Below are 16,431 nucleotides of genomic sequence, written 5' to 3'. Positions count from 1 at the left end.
TAATAATAAAACTTATATCCAGTGAGATGCATAGAGATTTGCGCCCAAATTTTCAAAACAGACTCTAATTTTGGGTGCTTCAGTTTTTGGGTGCCTAACAATTTTTGGGTGCCTTCAGATATGTAGTGCCTGATTGTAAGAGGCATGGAGCAGCTGCATCTCTTATTGCCTTTTTTTAAAAAATATGAGTGCTATTCACTTCTAAAAATGAGACCCTAAGTTTTCCAACTTAAGCTATCAAAAATGAAGTTACCCAATGTTAAATTGGGTTAAATTTGGAAAAAGTGGCCTAAATGACTTGCCCAGGTCACACAATGAGCCAACAGCAGAGCCAGGAATCGAATCCAGGTTCCCTGACTCCTTGTCTTATGCCCCGTCCATTGGGCCATACTGCAAAAACCAAGATGTGGTCTTCTAATCACACCTATTGCCTTTTGTTGCTTTCTGTCAAATATGCTTAATGCCTGTTTTCATAGTGCCCTGCACATGAAACAACTTCCTTCTTCCTACGTGCCAAGCATATTTTTGGCTTTCTGTCTATGATGAAACCTGCTAATTTTAGCTACTTTTACTCTACAAAGGGTCTTATGTCTACAATGCAGGTGGGAGTGAGCCTCCCAGCTGTGCAGACAAACTTCTCATGGTAGTGGAGCTCGCTCTAGTGAGCTAAAAATAGTTGTGTGGCTGTTGCAGCACCAGCAGAGACTTGGGTGAGCCCCCATTCCCTGGGTCTGAGCTGTGGTGGCTAGCCTGAGTCTCCACTGGTGCTGCAATGTCCACACAAGCCCCATTACCATAAGTCTGTCTACCTGGGCCGGGAGGCTCTCTCTCTGCTGCAGTGTCGACATACCCATTGTGTTCCCACACTCATGCTACCTCCTTAATTGTACTGTACTATATCTGTCCATATTAGACTGGGTGCGGGGACCTGTCTGTATTGGAAAGAATCATGCTAGAGCAGATTGAAATATTTTAGATGGAACAATTTTCTGTCGGAAAATGCAGTTGTGTCAAAATCAGAATGTTTCACGAGACTAGGTTGATTTTGATGAAATTTTCAATGGGGAAATTTTGAAACAATTCGAAATCAAAACAAAGTACTTTGTATGTAAGACACAGGAGGTAATTTCCTGCTCCACTTAGTGCTGGTGAAGCCCCAGTTGGAGTACAGCGTCCAATTCTTGGCACCACAATTTAGGAAAAATGTGGACAAATTGGAAAGAGTCCGGAAGAGAGCAACAAAAAAACTAAAGGCATAGAAAACCTATGAGGAAAGATTAAAAAACTGGGAATGTTTGGTCCTGAGAAAAGAAGACTGAGGAGGGACTTGATAAGTCTGCAAATATGTTAAGGACGGTTACAAAGTGGATGGTGATCAATTGTTCTCCAGTCTACTGAAGATAGAAGTAATGGGCTTATCTGCAGCAAGGAAGATATTAGGAGAAACTATCCAAGTATAAGGCTAGTTAAGTTCTGGAATAGACTTTGAAGGGAGGTTGTGGAGTCCCCATCATTGGAAGCTTTTTAAAACAAGTTGGACAAACACCTGCCATGTTTGTTCTAGGTTTACTTGGCCCTGTCAGAGTGCAAGGGCTTGATGACATCTCGAGGTCCCTTACATGCCATCTATTTCTATAATTCTATGACGTTCTTGTTTTGTTTCTACTATATATAAAGATTGTTTCAACATTATCTAAATGAAACATTTTGTTAAAGTCATTTTGTTGTTTTCAAATTAATTTTTTTCGGAATTTCTCTTTTCATCCTGAGTCAGGACGAAAACAAATTTTGAAATGTTAGAATTTCCATCTTCCAACTAGCACTAAGCCATATGCTACCTATGATGCTATGACAGTAATTATCAATCATTTTAAACTAAAGTTTTTATATTTTCCATCTTCTAGGTATGATAGGCAGAAGTTAACGGTAAAAGAAATACATAATTGCCAATATGTTGCTTGTATGAATCCAACTGCTGGCAGTTTCACTATCAACCCTCGACTCCAGGTACGGTTTCAAGTGCTATATCTTAGTAACCCTATATTTATTATTTAATATGTTAGATATAACGTTTAGAATTTTAGCCTTTCATTGCAACAGACATAAACACTAATTTGAATATGGTCAGTCTCTCTTCTCGCCTTGAACTTCCAGTGATGCCAATAGTAGCTAGCTCTGTGCTCCCAACCAGCAGATTTTATCAAAGTGTATAGATTGCTGGTCCATATGGGTATTCCCTGTGTGTGCGCATATGCTCTGTGTGTCTGAAGCTCTTCAACAGCAGTATCTGCTGGTCTTTGCTTTCACCTTTGCCTCATGCTCCAAAGCAAGGCCATAAGAAGCAGCCCAGACTGACCACCTCTCTCTCGTTCCTTTTTATTGCTCTCGGTCTGGGAGGGAAGCTTTCTGTGTCTGTAGCCTTCTAATGTTCCTTACTGACATCGACTCTATAAATAAATTTTAAATAGTTGCTGTCAAGGTTCCTTCCCCACTCTGAACTCTAGGGTACAGATGTGGGGACCTGCGTGAAAACCTCCTAAGCTTACTTTTACTAGCTTAAGTTAAAACTTCCCCAAGGTACAAACTATTTTACCCTTTGCCCTTGGACTTCCACTGCCACCACCAAACTTTATCTGGGTTCCTGAGAAAACGTTGTTCGGAAACGTCTTTCCCCGCAAAATCCTCCCAACCCTTGCACCCCACTTCCTGGGGAAGGTTTGGTAAAAATCCTCACCAATTTGCATAGGTGACAACAGACCCAAACCCTTGGATCTTAAGAACAATGAAAAAGCTTTCTTACAAGAAGACTTTTAATAGAAGTAAAAAAGAATCACTTCTGTAAAATCAGGATGGTAAATACCTTACAGGGTAATTAGATTCAAAACATAGAGAATCCCTCTAGGCAAAACCTTAAGTTACAAAAAAGACGCACAGACAGGAATATTCATTCTATTCAGCACAGCTATTTTCTCAGCCATTTAAAGAAATCATAATCTAACACATACCTAGCTAGATTACTTACTAAATTCTAAGACTCCATTCCTGTTCTGTCCCCGGCAAAAGCATCACACAGACCCTTTGTTTTTTTCCCTCCTCCCAGCTTTTGAAAGTATCTTGTCTCCTCATTGGTCATTTTGGTCAGGTGCCAGCGAGGTTACCTTTAGCTTCTTAACCCTTTACAGGTGAAAGGATTTTTCCTCTGGCCAGGAGGGATTTTAAAGGTGATTACCCTTCCCTTTATGACAGTTGCTATTAGTTTAGTCAGATAATTTGGGGATCAGGTTTACTGTTCCCTTTGTTCCCCCGTGTATCAGAGCACTTTGTATGCCCAGGACACCAGGCCTCAAACCCTGCCTGGCCTGCCCTCAGAACTTCCTGATGAGTGACCAGCGCAAGAGCTGCCTGAACTGCCTCTGAGGGCTTGTCTTCACTACCAGGGTAAGTTATGCCACTCCAGCTATGTGAATAACGTTGCTGGCGTTGCTGGTAACTTAGGTCGACTTATCCCGGTGTCTTCACTGCCCTGCATCGATGGGAGATGCTCTCCGGTTAACTTCACTTACTCTTCTCGGAGAGGTGGAGTCCTGGGGTCGACCGGAGAGTGCTCTGCCATTGATTTATTGGGTCTTCACTAAATCTGATTTGCAGCAGTGTCTATCTCCCTGTAGTGAAGACCAGCCCTGAATCACACATTCCTTCGAAGTGTGATATCTCCCTCTCCTTTCCCTATCATGGGAGTTCAGATTTAATGGACCTCTCCATGAGACCCATTTTGGATCTGCTCCCACCCCCATCTCATCAATATGAACCTCTAGATCAGAGGTGGGCAAACTACAGGCCACATCGGGCCCACGGTACCCTCCTGTCTGACCCCTGAGCTCCTGGCCCAGGAGGCTAGTTCCAGCCCCTCCCCGGCTGTTCCCCCTCCCCCTGCAGCCTCCGCTCACTGCGCCGCTGGCGCAATGCTCTGGGCGGCGGGGCTGCGAGCTCTTGCCGGGCAACGCAGCTGCACAGCCCAGCCTGACCCGGTGCTCTGTGCTGCGCAGTGGGGTGGCTGGCTCCAGCCGGGCGGCATGGCTGCCTGTCCTCTGGGCGGCTTGGCTTTAGTGCTGCCAGTGCTCCAGGCGGTGCGGTAAGAGGACAGGGAGTGGTTGGATAGAGGGCAGGGGAGTTCGGGGGCGGGACGTGGATAGGGGGCGGGACGGTCAGAGGGCGGGGAACAGGGGGTTTGAATGGGGGCAGGGGTCCCGGGGGGGCAGTCGGGAATGAGAGGAGGGGTTGGATGGGGCGGTGGGGGACAGTCAGGGGCAGGAGGTCCAGGGGCGGTCAGGGGACAGGGAGGGGTAGATGGGGTGGGGGTTTCACGGGGGGGCTGTCGGGACAGGGAACAGGGGGTTTGGATGGGGCAGGAGTCCCGGGGGCGCCATCAGGGGGCAAGAAGCAGGGGGGGTCGGATAGGGGGCAGGGCTGGGCCATGCCTGGCTATTTGGGGGGGCACAGCCTCCTCTAACCAGCCCTCCATACAATTTCGGAAACCCAATGTGGCCCTCAAGCCAAAAAGTGTTCCTTCCCCTGGTCTAGCTAGTGCCCCTCCAGCACCGACACTTTCCAGCTTGGAATCCTCCAGTAAACCCAAGGACTCCTCTGAACAGAGATATGAGGGAGAGTAAGGAGGAATAGTCATAAAAAGAGAGGTTTCAGAGTAACAGCCGGGTTAGTCTGTATTCGCAAAAAGAAAAGGAGGACTTGTGGCACCTTAGAGACTAACCCATTTATTTGAGCATAAGCTTTCGTGAGCTACAGAAGTGAGCTGTAGCTCACGAAAGCTTATGCTCAAATAAATGGGTTAGTCTCTAAGGTGCCACAAGTACTCCTTTTCTTTTTTCATAAAAAGAGAGAAATCATGCACAAGTCCTCTAAGAAGAGGATTACTTCTCCTCTACCTCTCCCCAGCACCAAGTGAGATTTCATATCCTGATTTTCATAGAGATCGCCTACAAGGGTTGGGCTCTTGCCGGGCTCTTAGTCTGCATCGGTGCACGTTGCACTGGTAGCACTGGATCCACTGACAGCATTGTCTTCATCTCCAGTTGAGGTGGTGGCACCAGCCTCTCCTTCACCCCTGGAGGATTATAGACAATACCAGGACCTCTTGAGGAGGATCATGGACACCCTTGAGATCCCACTGGAAGAGATTCAGCATCTCATCCTTAAACTTCTGAACATTCTCCACTCTACAGCTCCTTCCAAGGTGGTGTTCCCGATCAATGAGGCCACAATGGATCCTGCTAAAGCTATTTATCACACACCAGCCACCTGTGCTGTGACCCCCAAAACTGTAGAGAAGTACTTGTGCCCTCCAAGGGAGTGGAATTTTTGTTGTTCCACCCTAACCTGAACTCTGTCATGGTCCAGGCATTTGCAGAACAGGCTGCACCAGCCCAGGTCCACTCTCTTGGACAAGGCTGTCAGAGGACAAGATCTCTTCAGTGGAAAGAACATCTCATCAGCCAGCCTACTCTTCCATATTGCAAACTACCAGGCACCGATGTCATATATTACAACAAACAGAGTTCACCAGTAAAATACTGCAACAATGCAGGCCCCAATTCCAGGCCATCCTGGGTGAAGATAAACTGGTTGCAAGATCATCCATCCAAGCATCGCTTGATGCGGCAGCATTGCAGCCTCTATAGCTAGGAGGAGGGCCTCTTGTTTCTAGTCCCTGGGGACAGAAGGCCCAGGGGACAGTTGAAGATGTCCCTTTTCAGGGTAACAACCTATTTAGTGAAAATACTGATGAGTAACTTCATTCTTTTAAGGACTCTTGTGCCACCGTCGTGTGCTGCCATCTCATAGTACCTACTGGCCCTTCAGCCCTTCTATCCTCAGAGGGCCTTTGAGTACATAAAGAAATACTACAGGATACAGCACACCAAACACACTGCCCCACGAGCATCCTCTTTTCAGATCCAGCTGCCTACCAAGAAGACATTTTGATGAGATGCTTCAGAGCCATCAACCAGTCCATGCACAACCAGTCCTTTCAACCTCCTTCGGTGGCTCCCTGGCCCATTTTCTTCTGATGTAGCACTGCATCACATTGGAAAAATGAGTCTTAAATATCATGCCAGCTGGCTACACAATCAGATTCCTATTTACCGCTTCTCCAAAACCCCTCTTCAAGGACCACTCTCATTAGAGGATACTCAAACAGGAGGTGGCTGCCCTAATCCAGCTAGGGGTATAAAACCTATACCCTCCCAACATGGGGGAAGTGCTTTTACTCCAAATACTTCCTAATCCCCAAAAAGAATGAGGGCCAGAGACCCATCCTGAACCTCAGACAGCTGAATGTCTGTCCTGGCTGCTATAATGAAGGTGGCTGGTTTGAGGCCCTCTGTTTAAAGGATGTGTATTTTCATGTAGAGACTATCCAGCACACAGGAGATTGCTGTGCTTTACAGTGGGCCCAGAGTGCTCTCCTTCAGCCTCTCAGCTACTTAGGCATGACAAGGGGCCCCCGTGGGGTTGTTTTAAAGAACAGCATTGTTTCCTCAAAGTTCTTATCACTTTCCAGCACAGACTCTTTGTCCTGTACCGACCTGAAATAATTAGCACTTTGGCCTTGCATTTGTTACAGAGTGAAATTCAACAGCATGGAACTGATGTTCATACCTTTTTACAATACCTATATACTCTTTTGTCTGTCTTTATTTCTACTACTACATAATTATAATTCTATCATACTTATATAACTTTGAGGGCGACCCAACATGTAGGGGATCCCTTTGTTCCCGCTCCACCTACAAAGACTCTCATGGCAGATGTCTCCCTGCTGGCATGGGGAGTGCACCAGGGTGACCGCACAGCTCAGGGCTCCTGGACTCCACGAGAGTCCACGCTGCACAACCACCTTCTTGAGCTTCAGGTAATACCTGAACTGTGCAAGAGATCCCTACCCTTCATCAGGTCCTCTGATGTCTGGGTCAGGTCAGACAATATGACCTCTCTTTGTTATATAAACAAATAATGGGGAGCAAGATCCTCCTCACTCTGCAGAGATGCAATCAAGCCCTGAAACTGGGGTATCCACCCTCTCTGCAGTCTGCCTACCAAGAGTAGAGAACTCCCTAACAGGCAGTCTCTGCAGACAGTCCCTTCAAGAACCATATGTGGGAACTCCACTCTTTGGTGATCCAGCAGATTTTCAGCAGTGGGGATTTCCATCCTGGGATCTCTTTGCAACCCAGAGCAACTGGAAATACTGAGATTACTGCTTTTCAGATGCCTAGGGGTCCAGTTCCAATAGAGATGCCTTCTAGTAGAGTGGTCGAACTTCCTGATATACTCATTGACGTATGCCTTGCTTTCCATCCCCCTGCTTCCTTGCATCCTCTGAAAGCACAAGCAGAACAAGGCAGCAGTAATCCTGATATCCCTAGTGGCCAAGGTAGTTCTGGTTCACTACGATCCTGCAGTTGGCAATCTCTCTTCCGAAAGACTCTTGAAATGGGTTTCCAACTGCATCCTTGTCGGCTATGAACGTCCAGAAACCCCTCCTCAGTATGTCAGGGCTCATTCACTCAAAGTTCCAGCTGCCCCTGTGGCTTCCATACAAGGAATTCAATTCTTGGAGATCTGTCAAGCAGCAACATGGGATTCCATTCATATGATGGCTAGACATTATGCCCTGGTTCAAGCTTTGTTTAAGATGCTTCCTTGGGTTCAGTGATCCTGTGAACAGTGGTGCAGAGCACCTCCTCTCCTCCTCCTCAATAGGCATTGCTTGGGAGACACCCACAGTGAATACTTATAGGGACCAGCACTTGAAAAAGAAAGGAAAGTTAGTTACTTTAAACTAACGGGAGTTCTTTGAGATGTGTGGTCCCCATGGATATTCACAACCTGCCCTCCTTCCCCTTTGCTTTGGATCCTTATACTAGGGTTATGTATGGTAGAGTAGGAACTGGAAAGGCAGTTGATCTGCACCGGCCTACCCCATTTGCTCTTGGTTTGGAGCACGAGGAACAGGGAGCACAGGCAAGGACTAAAAGACACTGCTGTTGAAGAGTTTCTGGTTTCAGGCTCTCGGAGGGTGTGCACACTTGCCATGAATACTCATAGATACCACGTGTCACAAAGAGCTCCAGCTCCTATAAGGTAAATTTACAAACTCCTGGGCCATGTTCTCTGGTCTGCTGCTCGTGTAGCACAAAGGGAGTGTAAAGTAGCCAGAACCCCCATGGGTTAGGGAGGGTTATAACAGCCCCAATCTACTGCAGTCCCTGGCACAGGGGGTGGGAATGGGCCGTGACTGGAGTACACAGCTCTCCCTGGCTGGCAGATGGCCAGTCCTAGTTAGACCGCCGTTGGGGACTGCTGTACAAGAGCATCATGGCTGGGGCCAACTTACAGGTAGTCTCAGAAGCAGAGTACCACGACCAGCTCCCTTGTCGTCCCTCTGAGGGTGGGTGTACGCTACATCGGGGAGTGAGCCTCCCAGCCTGCCTAGGTAGACTTGAGCTAGCAGAGTAAAAGTAGCAGTGAGGATGTTCGGCTGAGGCTGCAGCTTAAGTTCTCAAGCCCAACCAACCCCTAGGCTTGAGAGCCTGAGCTGCAGCCCAAGTCGCGACGTCCATACTGCTATTTTTAGTGCGCTAGCTCGTTCCTTGCTAAAGCAAGTCTGTCTACCGAGACTGGGAGGCTTGTTCCCAGCTGCAGTGTAGACATACCCTGAATGGCACACAGCAGTCAGCCTCTTTGCCTCAGTCTGTTGGAATTATCAGGTGGTCATTGACTTGACTTCACTTCTGCCTTTTCTCAGAATAATAAAAATCTTATTTTGTTTCTTATTTTCAGAGACATTTCACAGTGTTTGCTCTGAACTTCCCATCTGCTGATGCCCTGAACACCATCTATAGCAAGATCCTTGGTTTCCACTTCCAGAGGCATGTTTTTAATCCATCAGTGTTAAAGAATGCTCCAGCCATGATTCAAGGAGCAATATGGCTTCATCAAACTATGGTTCAGAACTTTCTACCAACCGCGGTTAAATTCCACTACATCTTTAACCTAAGAGACCTCTCAAACATCTTCCAGGTCTGTATCATAGACTGACTTTCACTCTAAGCATAACACATTATTATTATTATTATTATTTATTATTTGTTTATTATACAGTGCCTAGGATCAACCAAGAGTAAGGCCCCGTTGTGCTAGCCACTGTCCCAATAGTAACAGATAGTCCCTGCCTTGAAGAGTTTACAATCTAAATAGACAAAACAGACAGCAGGAGAAAGGGATGTAATGCTCAGAGTGATGGTTTGCAAACATCATGTTAAGTCTATGATTTTGGGGGTGGTGGTGAGGTTTTGCTGGGAGGGAAATGTCTAAACGAAAAGACAAAGGGAGAGGGGACATAAAGGTTAGAAGGTGGGGAAGCAAAGAAGGGTGGAGGACTGAGGCTGAGGTAAAGAGATTGGCTGTTTTCTCCATTCCTTAGTCTCAAACAGTGCATGGGAGTCCAGAGCAAAAACTGGATTCTGTGTTAGCTCCTGCTAGCTTGAGAGTTTTTTGTGGGATGGGTTGCAGGAGGGAAGTGATGCTCCTCCCTGGAATATTCTGTTAACCAACCCACATTTAGGGGGGAAGGGTTTCCCTCTTAGGGGGGAGGGGTTTCTGCATGGGTCTGGTCCCTCAGAAAGGAGAGGGTACCAGTCCCCACAATACACGCACTTTTGTAAGGATGCAAATTCCGAGTGTTTTGTGCATATGTCATCAAAATCTTTCTCAAATAGAAAGTAGTTAGTTTTTTTGTATTGAATACATTTTCCCATTAATATGTGCTTTCTAGTCTGACGTAATATATGGGCTTTCATCCTTGTACAAATACAGAAGGAGAATTTTAGGACCTAGCATTTTGAGGCTGTAGCACTAATTGTAACTTCCAAAACCACAGGCTATGATTTACCTATTGGAATGAGAATTAACATTTAAGGTAACAAGGAAAACCTTAAGTCTTGGTATACTGGTGTAAATAATTCTCTTTAGTGAATCAGAAAACTTGCAAACTCCAGTAATAATTCACATAGACCATTTCATGAGAGAATAATTCTCATGTGAGGTGCTCAGGACTGGAAGTCTGAAAAATTAAATAGAAGGCAGGAAAGAGGTGAGTAGTGATGGAAATATTGAGGGGACCGTCACTAACCCACACTTCTGTAAACTTCAAATGCACACTAAAAATGGATTTTTGTATTTGCAGTTCACTGAAATACTAAGGGGATGCCTACACTACAAGCACTACAGTGGCACAGCTGCGATGCTGCAGCTATGTCGTTGTAGTACAGACACCTGCCACCATCGCTGTAGTAAATCCACCCCCATTAAAGGCGGCAGCTAGGTCAATGGACAAATTCTTCCATTTAACCTAGTGGTGCCTACACTAGGGCTGAGGTCAGTTTAACTTTATCTCTCAGGAGCATCATTCTTTTTCTCATCCTGAGCATCCCTAGGTCGGCCTTAGTTTTTGGTGTAGGCCGGGCCTCCAGCTCGCAGACTAGTGAGATTCTGTTGCTGTGCTGAGGCAGGTCCAACACTTGTGATATGTTCCAATGATGGACTGTACCAGGCCTTTGTTGGCCGCCTGCTGGAAGCCCCCTGGTCTTACAACACCCCACCCCAGGAAGGAGCTGCCAATCAGGACCCAGCAGGCTCAGATAAAAGGAGCTGCATGGTCTGAGCAGGTCAGTTCCTGGCTGGGGCCAGAGGAGCAGGGAAAGGTGCTCTGTGCTGGTCACAGGCACTCGAGGGAGAACCAGAAGATCTGTTCTGGTGGTACTTGCATTGAGCAAGGAGGAAGAGAATTTGAGAACTACATGGGAAAAGGCCTGGCGAACAGCAGCAGTGAAGTGAAGGAAGCAGTACATGGTTGCTGTACGCAGGATCCCTGGGCTGGGACCCAGAGTAGAAGATGGGCCTGGGTCACCTCCTCCCGCCCACCCCGCCAGTCACTGGCAAAGTGGCCTAAGCCCCAAGAAGAGGGAAAGGCTCCTTTAAAAGCCCAACCAAAGGACTGGATAAAAAGGGCCTAGAGATGGGGCTGAAGACCCTGGTGAGGGCTGACAGCATGTTGAACTCTTTGCTACCCCGGAAGGGGTTCATCCTGACTATGTGATTTGGCCAGAGGACTGAGCCACTGAAGGCCTACCAAGCTAGGTCAACAACTTACAGAGTGTGACAGGGGCAGGAAAGTCCTGCAATACCACACCCAGTTGCTAGGAGGCCCTCCTGAGGTGAGTGCCCCATCACAACTCCACACAGACTTAAAAGGGAGTGCTGTGTCATCTTGGGTTTGTTTTGACTATGATAAAAAGGTGTTATTTTTAGAATAGTTAGCTAGCACTCTAAAATAGTGTATACTATTTTAAAGTCATACTTTAGTGCATGCTAACTAGTTGAGTTGAAGCCTTCGACTTGGATTAATTAATTTATGGCTTCAACTCAACCAACTAACACATTCTAAATAGTCTTTCTTCCTGGCCAAGACAACCCCTTTCAGATTTTCCTCAATAATGCCTTGAAACAGGGCTATTTATAACCGGCTCCTAGTTGTCCTCTCCATCCTGCCATGCACCAAGTGCTCACACCTCACTGATCCACACTTGATGGCCTTCTCTTCAGTGCAGATTAGTGAGGTTCTACTGAATGTTTGTTTGATGATGGATTCAATTTTTTCACAGAGTTGATAAACCATAACACTTGCTAATCTGCAAAGGGACTTGAATGCAGATTCAAGAATTTACAGTCCAAAAGACAAATTATATATATCAATTAGTACAATCAAGTTCTGAGAAAAAGAAAATGTAATGAGCATGGTAGGGCAGTTTAGGGAAATTAGGTGACTCATATTTTAGGAACTAAAGGAGCAGAAGGTGACTGGAATTCTAGAGTTCGGCTACTTTTGCTGCTGAGTGACAGAATTTTTTAAAATGTGGCTGTATTGTATTGTTTTTAGGGAATTTTATTTGCTACACCTGAGTGTTTAAGGCAACCAACCGATCTTGTTCGTCTTTGGCTTCATGAGTCTTCACGTGTTTATGGAGATAAACTGGTAGAACCAAAAGACTGTCATTTCTTTCATAAAAAGCTGATAGACACTGCACACAAGTATTTTGAGGTAAGGCCATAGACTGGAAATATCTTATTCTGCAATGTTGATTAAATTAAAGTTTCTCAGGGATATGTCAAGTTTACTGCAACTATAAATCACCACAAAAGTACCATACTGTAGCACAAGAAATTGCAGCCAGTGAATGTGCTGATTCAACACACTCCCTTTAACGTCATCTGCTAGCAGGGTTTCTGTCGAATAAAAGTAAGCACCTGATTGATGTGGTAGTGGGTACTAGCTTTCTAATGCCCATAATAAGTAAGGCTTTTTCAGTCTGATATCATTAATTCTGGTCTCTGCAAAGATGGTAATAATTTTCTTCTTGACTATAGTTGTCCACTCAAGTGTGATTAGCTGTGATTTTCACTGTTAGCAACTTTAAGCAAACACTTGAGGCTGTCCTTAAAATGGAGGCAATGACCTTCTCACTGACATGAATCTTCATGTAGTTGAGTGTATTTGAGGTAACAAGATGGTGTTTATTTGATCTGTTTTTTATCATAACTGTGATAAAAATATATTTATTTAATACCTTTTGTAGCTTTTTCCTTGTGAAACTAATTTTTTATTTTGCATTAGAGTTTTCCTCCAACAGTTTGACTGATTAACAAAACGTATGCAACTATTTAGTGCAAAACAAAATGATCTTTATTACTTAGTTTTTAATTGCGGCATTTATTTGGGTATCAGATCACTTAGTTATAACAACATATAGTTTTGTCATCTGGGCATTTGCAAATACCATAAATATAAGCCAATCTTACAGAAAATAAACAATAATTAGATGCACAGTAAACAAGGTTTGCAAATAAATACAGGTTATGGTTTCAGATTAGATTTTCTGGGCTAAATTCTTGCCTGATTTACAATGCAGTTACAAGGAATATTCTTTTTCCTCTTACTTTATTTTGTTTTCATTTAACAACACTTTCATTCAACTTTTCTACAACTTTTCCCCCTGTCTAACATGGCACGTACAACAAACAAAATGTGTATCTGATGCTGTCCTTTATATCAGGCATGGCATAACATTCCTCTGGGAATGCAGCAAAATGTCAGCAAGATACGATAGCTGGATATTAAAGCCTGTAGTTTTTTTCTGAATAAATGGGTATATTGGTGCCTATACCAAAGTGTGAATTAACTATATAGTGCTGTGGTTCTTCAAAAACATTTGTTACTCTGAAATATATCCATTCTTTATCAGACAAGGCTGTGGGACTATCTGAAATAGAGCTTGTCAAAAAATGCATGTGTATTTCATGGGAGGGAAAGAGTTTTTTCTTGAAATTTTTTGCCAAAAATACCCCAACTCCCCCCTCCCCCCTAATTTCAAACAAACAAACCCATTTTTCATTTTTGACACTTTGGGTCCACACACGCACGCGCTTTTCCCCCTTGACATTTTGCCACTGAAAAAGAAGTGAGAAGAAGAAAAACAGGTAGTTTTTTGGGGGGGACAACTAAAAATTGGAAACCTTTTTGGGCCTTGGAGGGTTTCATTTATTTTATTGTTGAAAAATTGGAAAATTTAGAAAAACATGAAAATTTTCTGCAAAAAAAATTAAGAAAGGTGAATTATTTTCAGAAAAAAGGTTTCAAATAAAAAATTTTGATCAACTTCAAGTTGAAGCTTTCCAGCAAACTCTCTATCTATTTGGCAGTATTGTGGGCTTTTGCTGAACGGTTGGACCAGCCATTAAATGTACGACATTTCCTATGTTTTTGGACATTTTTTTTTCCTCCCTACTTGCTAGGGTGTGGAAGATCACATTCTGCTCCAGCACCCGCTCATTTATTGCCATTTTGCAAATGGGGTAGCTGACCCTCGCTACATGCCTGTCAAGGAATGGGAAATACTGAGGAAGATACTTACAGAGACGCTAGAAAGCTACAATGAGCTTAATGCTTCTATGAACTTAGTTTTATTTGAGGATGCCATGCAGCATGTGTAAGTAGACTTTTTGAAAAAGCCCCATTTAAAGACTTATTTATGCAAAGCCCATACAGTCAGGTTTAGAGGAGATACTGCTCTCAGAGAACTATTGGGTAAGTGCCTCTTTTGGTAAGTAGAAGCACTTACACTATAGGTTAGCAGCATTTTTAATAAAACGATTATATTGAGAAGACCATCCAGCAGTGTTCAGGGTAAGAGAACATCACTGATACCATTAGGGAAATGCAGGTCAAGACTCTAATTAAGGTTGAGTTCCAGTTTACCTGTAAAGCAGAGATTCAACCTCTTTGTTTTACCCTTTAAGTACAGAATGATTTTTCTGAGAAATTACAAGTAAACCCATTAATTTATTCATTGAAATAATTTTAAAAATGGGTTCTTTGAGAAATTTAGTATGTGTCAGCCTTTTATTTAAGGAAGAGAGGGTGGAAATATGAAAAACATCAATAGTCTCTAAAAATCAGGCTAATCTAATCTGGTACCACAAATATTAAAATCTTATGATTATGGTATGGTGTCACTACAGGGCAGAGCTTAGGGTTTTTTTGGGAGCCTTAACTGCACATTTCCATACCTCAACCTGTCTAGATTTCTTGTCAGCAGAATCTGAACTCTGAATTTCCTTGGTTTGTAATACTTACAACAACCTGTAATATGTTTTACCCTTAGGTTACTAATATGTACTCTATATCCATCTTGTTGTTGTTTTTTTGTATGGGACTGTATATTGGAATCCAGCATGGCAAAAAAATTGCAGTGCAGTTTCTGAAATCCAAGTTAAACTGCAGCAGTTATGTTTACTGGCAACAGAGGCAGCAGTGTTTCTGTTTTCAGGAGCCAATGAAAGGATTCTGTGCAGTCAGTGGCTCACAAACTCAAATTGCTTCTACTTTTCACCATTTAAATTCTGTCTAATATACCCAGTCTCGCAATTAATGTGCAACGCTATGATTCTCAGGGAGTTATAGTGATCCCTGCTGACAAAGCTTAGTTTTACTAATGCAGTTCCTATTGTTTTTGGAGACAAAACTTCTAAAATGGAAATCTCTGCCCAAGCAGAAATTTAAATTAGAAAAATAATCCTATGGATTTTTTTCTTGAGGGCTGTAGATTTAGTTCTCGTGATTGGGAGATTTAAGTGATTATCAGAATGCCGAAGGCTTCTCTTGAAATGTTGGTAGCCTATTAACTTCTCACGGATAAGGTCTAGAGACAGCAAATAGCGTCCCTGCGTGTCAGGCAAAGTATTGGAGCTTCTTCGGGAACCTCAAGAGCAGCAGCCCCTGAAAGGTACATTTGGAGCTAAATCCCCTAAAACTTTCCTCCCTATTGTTAATACTCTTACGAATCAATTATCCAATCAATGTAGAGGCTTGACAAGGATAGCTTTGCCCATGAGCTCAACGTATCAGTCTTGGTTTAACAGGTTTGCTGCTCTCCTTTCTGGAGGTATCCCTATTAGACACAGATCCACTTCTACTGCTTAATTCAAAAGATTCCACTCAAGAATAGATGTCAGGAATGATTTCTGGAATGGGATAAGATCCGGTGTGATGACAATGTCTAAATTATCACACCATGTCTAGGGTTCTCAGTGAGGCAAAAGGTCAAGGTGTCTTAAAACACCTCTGTTATGGTGATATTGAACAGAAATAACCCTAGAATTAGATGACTGAAATCTTGACATTTCAAAAGACAACTTTCACGATTTTTTTAAATAATGAATTTTTTGTCCTTTTTTTTTTTTTACTAGCTCAACCTAGACTGTTGTTTATAACATGTCTGTTTTCTCTTTAACTCTTAGAAGCACTGATCAAAATACTTCCAACAGATCCTCATGAAACTAAATCGTGGTTATTCTGAGCCAAATTCTCATCTGGTGTAAACTGGCACAGCTCCATTGACTTCAGCTGAGAATTTGATCTGTGGTTTAATATCACCTTGGCTTAGGATGTTTGGTGACTAGTCAAGTTCTTTCTTTAAACTCTAAGCAAAAAATGCCAGGTGTAAATTGAGGGCTGATCTTCAAACATGTCTTCATGAAGTGATTCTATAGCAAAATTTAGTTACAGTGACTCTTCACTTAATGTAGAAGTTATGTTCCTGAAAAATGCAACTTTAAGCGAAACAATGTTGAGCAACTCCAATTTCCCCATAAGAATTAATGTAAATGCGGGGGGGGAGGCTAGGTTCCAGGGAAACTTTTTTGCCAGACAAAAGGCATTATATACATTTTAAACAAGCAATTTAATACAGGTATTAAACAGGCTGTCACCCCCGCCATCAGCTCCCCTATGCT

General features: G+C 43.6%; 1 protein-coding gene across 1 annotated transcript in view; it reads left to right on the top strand.

Annotated features, from left to right (window-relative positions):
- DNAH11 (dynein axonemal heavy chain 11) overlaps positions 1–16,431 on the top strand; it is a 289,112-nt gene that overhangs the window by 140,612 nt on the left and 132,069 nt on the right. Inside the window, exons 48-51 of the mRNA XM_073333745.1 lie at positions 1,905–2,007; positions 8,863–9,102; positions 12,020–12,181; positions 13,933–14,126. Of these exons, the coding sequence (XP_073189846.1) occupies positions 1,905–2,007; positions 8,863–9,102; positions 12,020–12,181; positions 13,933–14,126 (699 nt within the window). The remainder of the gene's footprint in view (positions 1–1,904; positions 2,008–8,862; positions 9,103–12,019; positions 12,182–13,932; positions 14,127–16,431) is intronic.

The sequence above is a fragment of the Lepidochelys kempii genome, chromosome 2 (genome assembly GCF_965140265.1).
Source record: "Lepidochelys kempii isolate rLepKem1 chromosome 2, rLepKem1.hap2, whole genome shotgun sequence".
Classification (NCBI taxonomy): Eukaryota; Metazoa; Chordata; order Testudines; family Cheloniidae; genus Lepidochelys; species Lepidochelys kempii.
The sequence above is the reverse complement of the archived record's forward strand: the minus strand, read 5'-3'. Positions and strand labels throughout refer to the sequence as shown.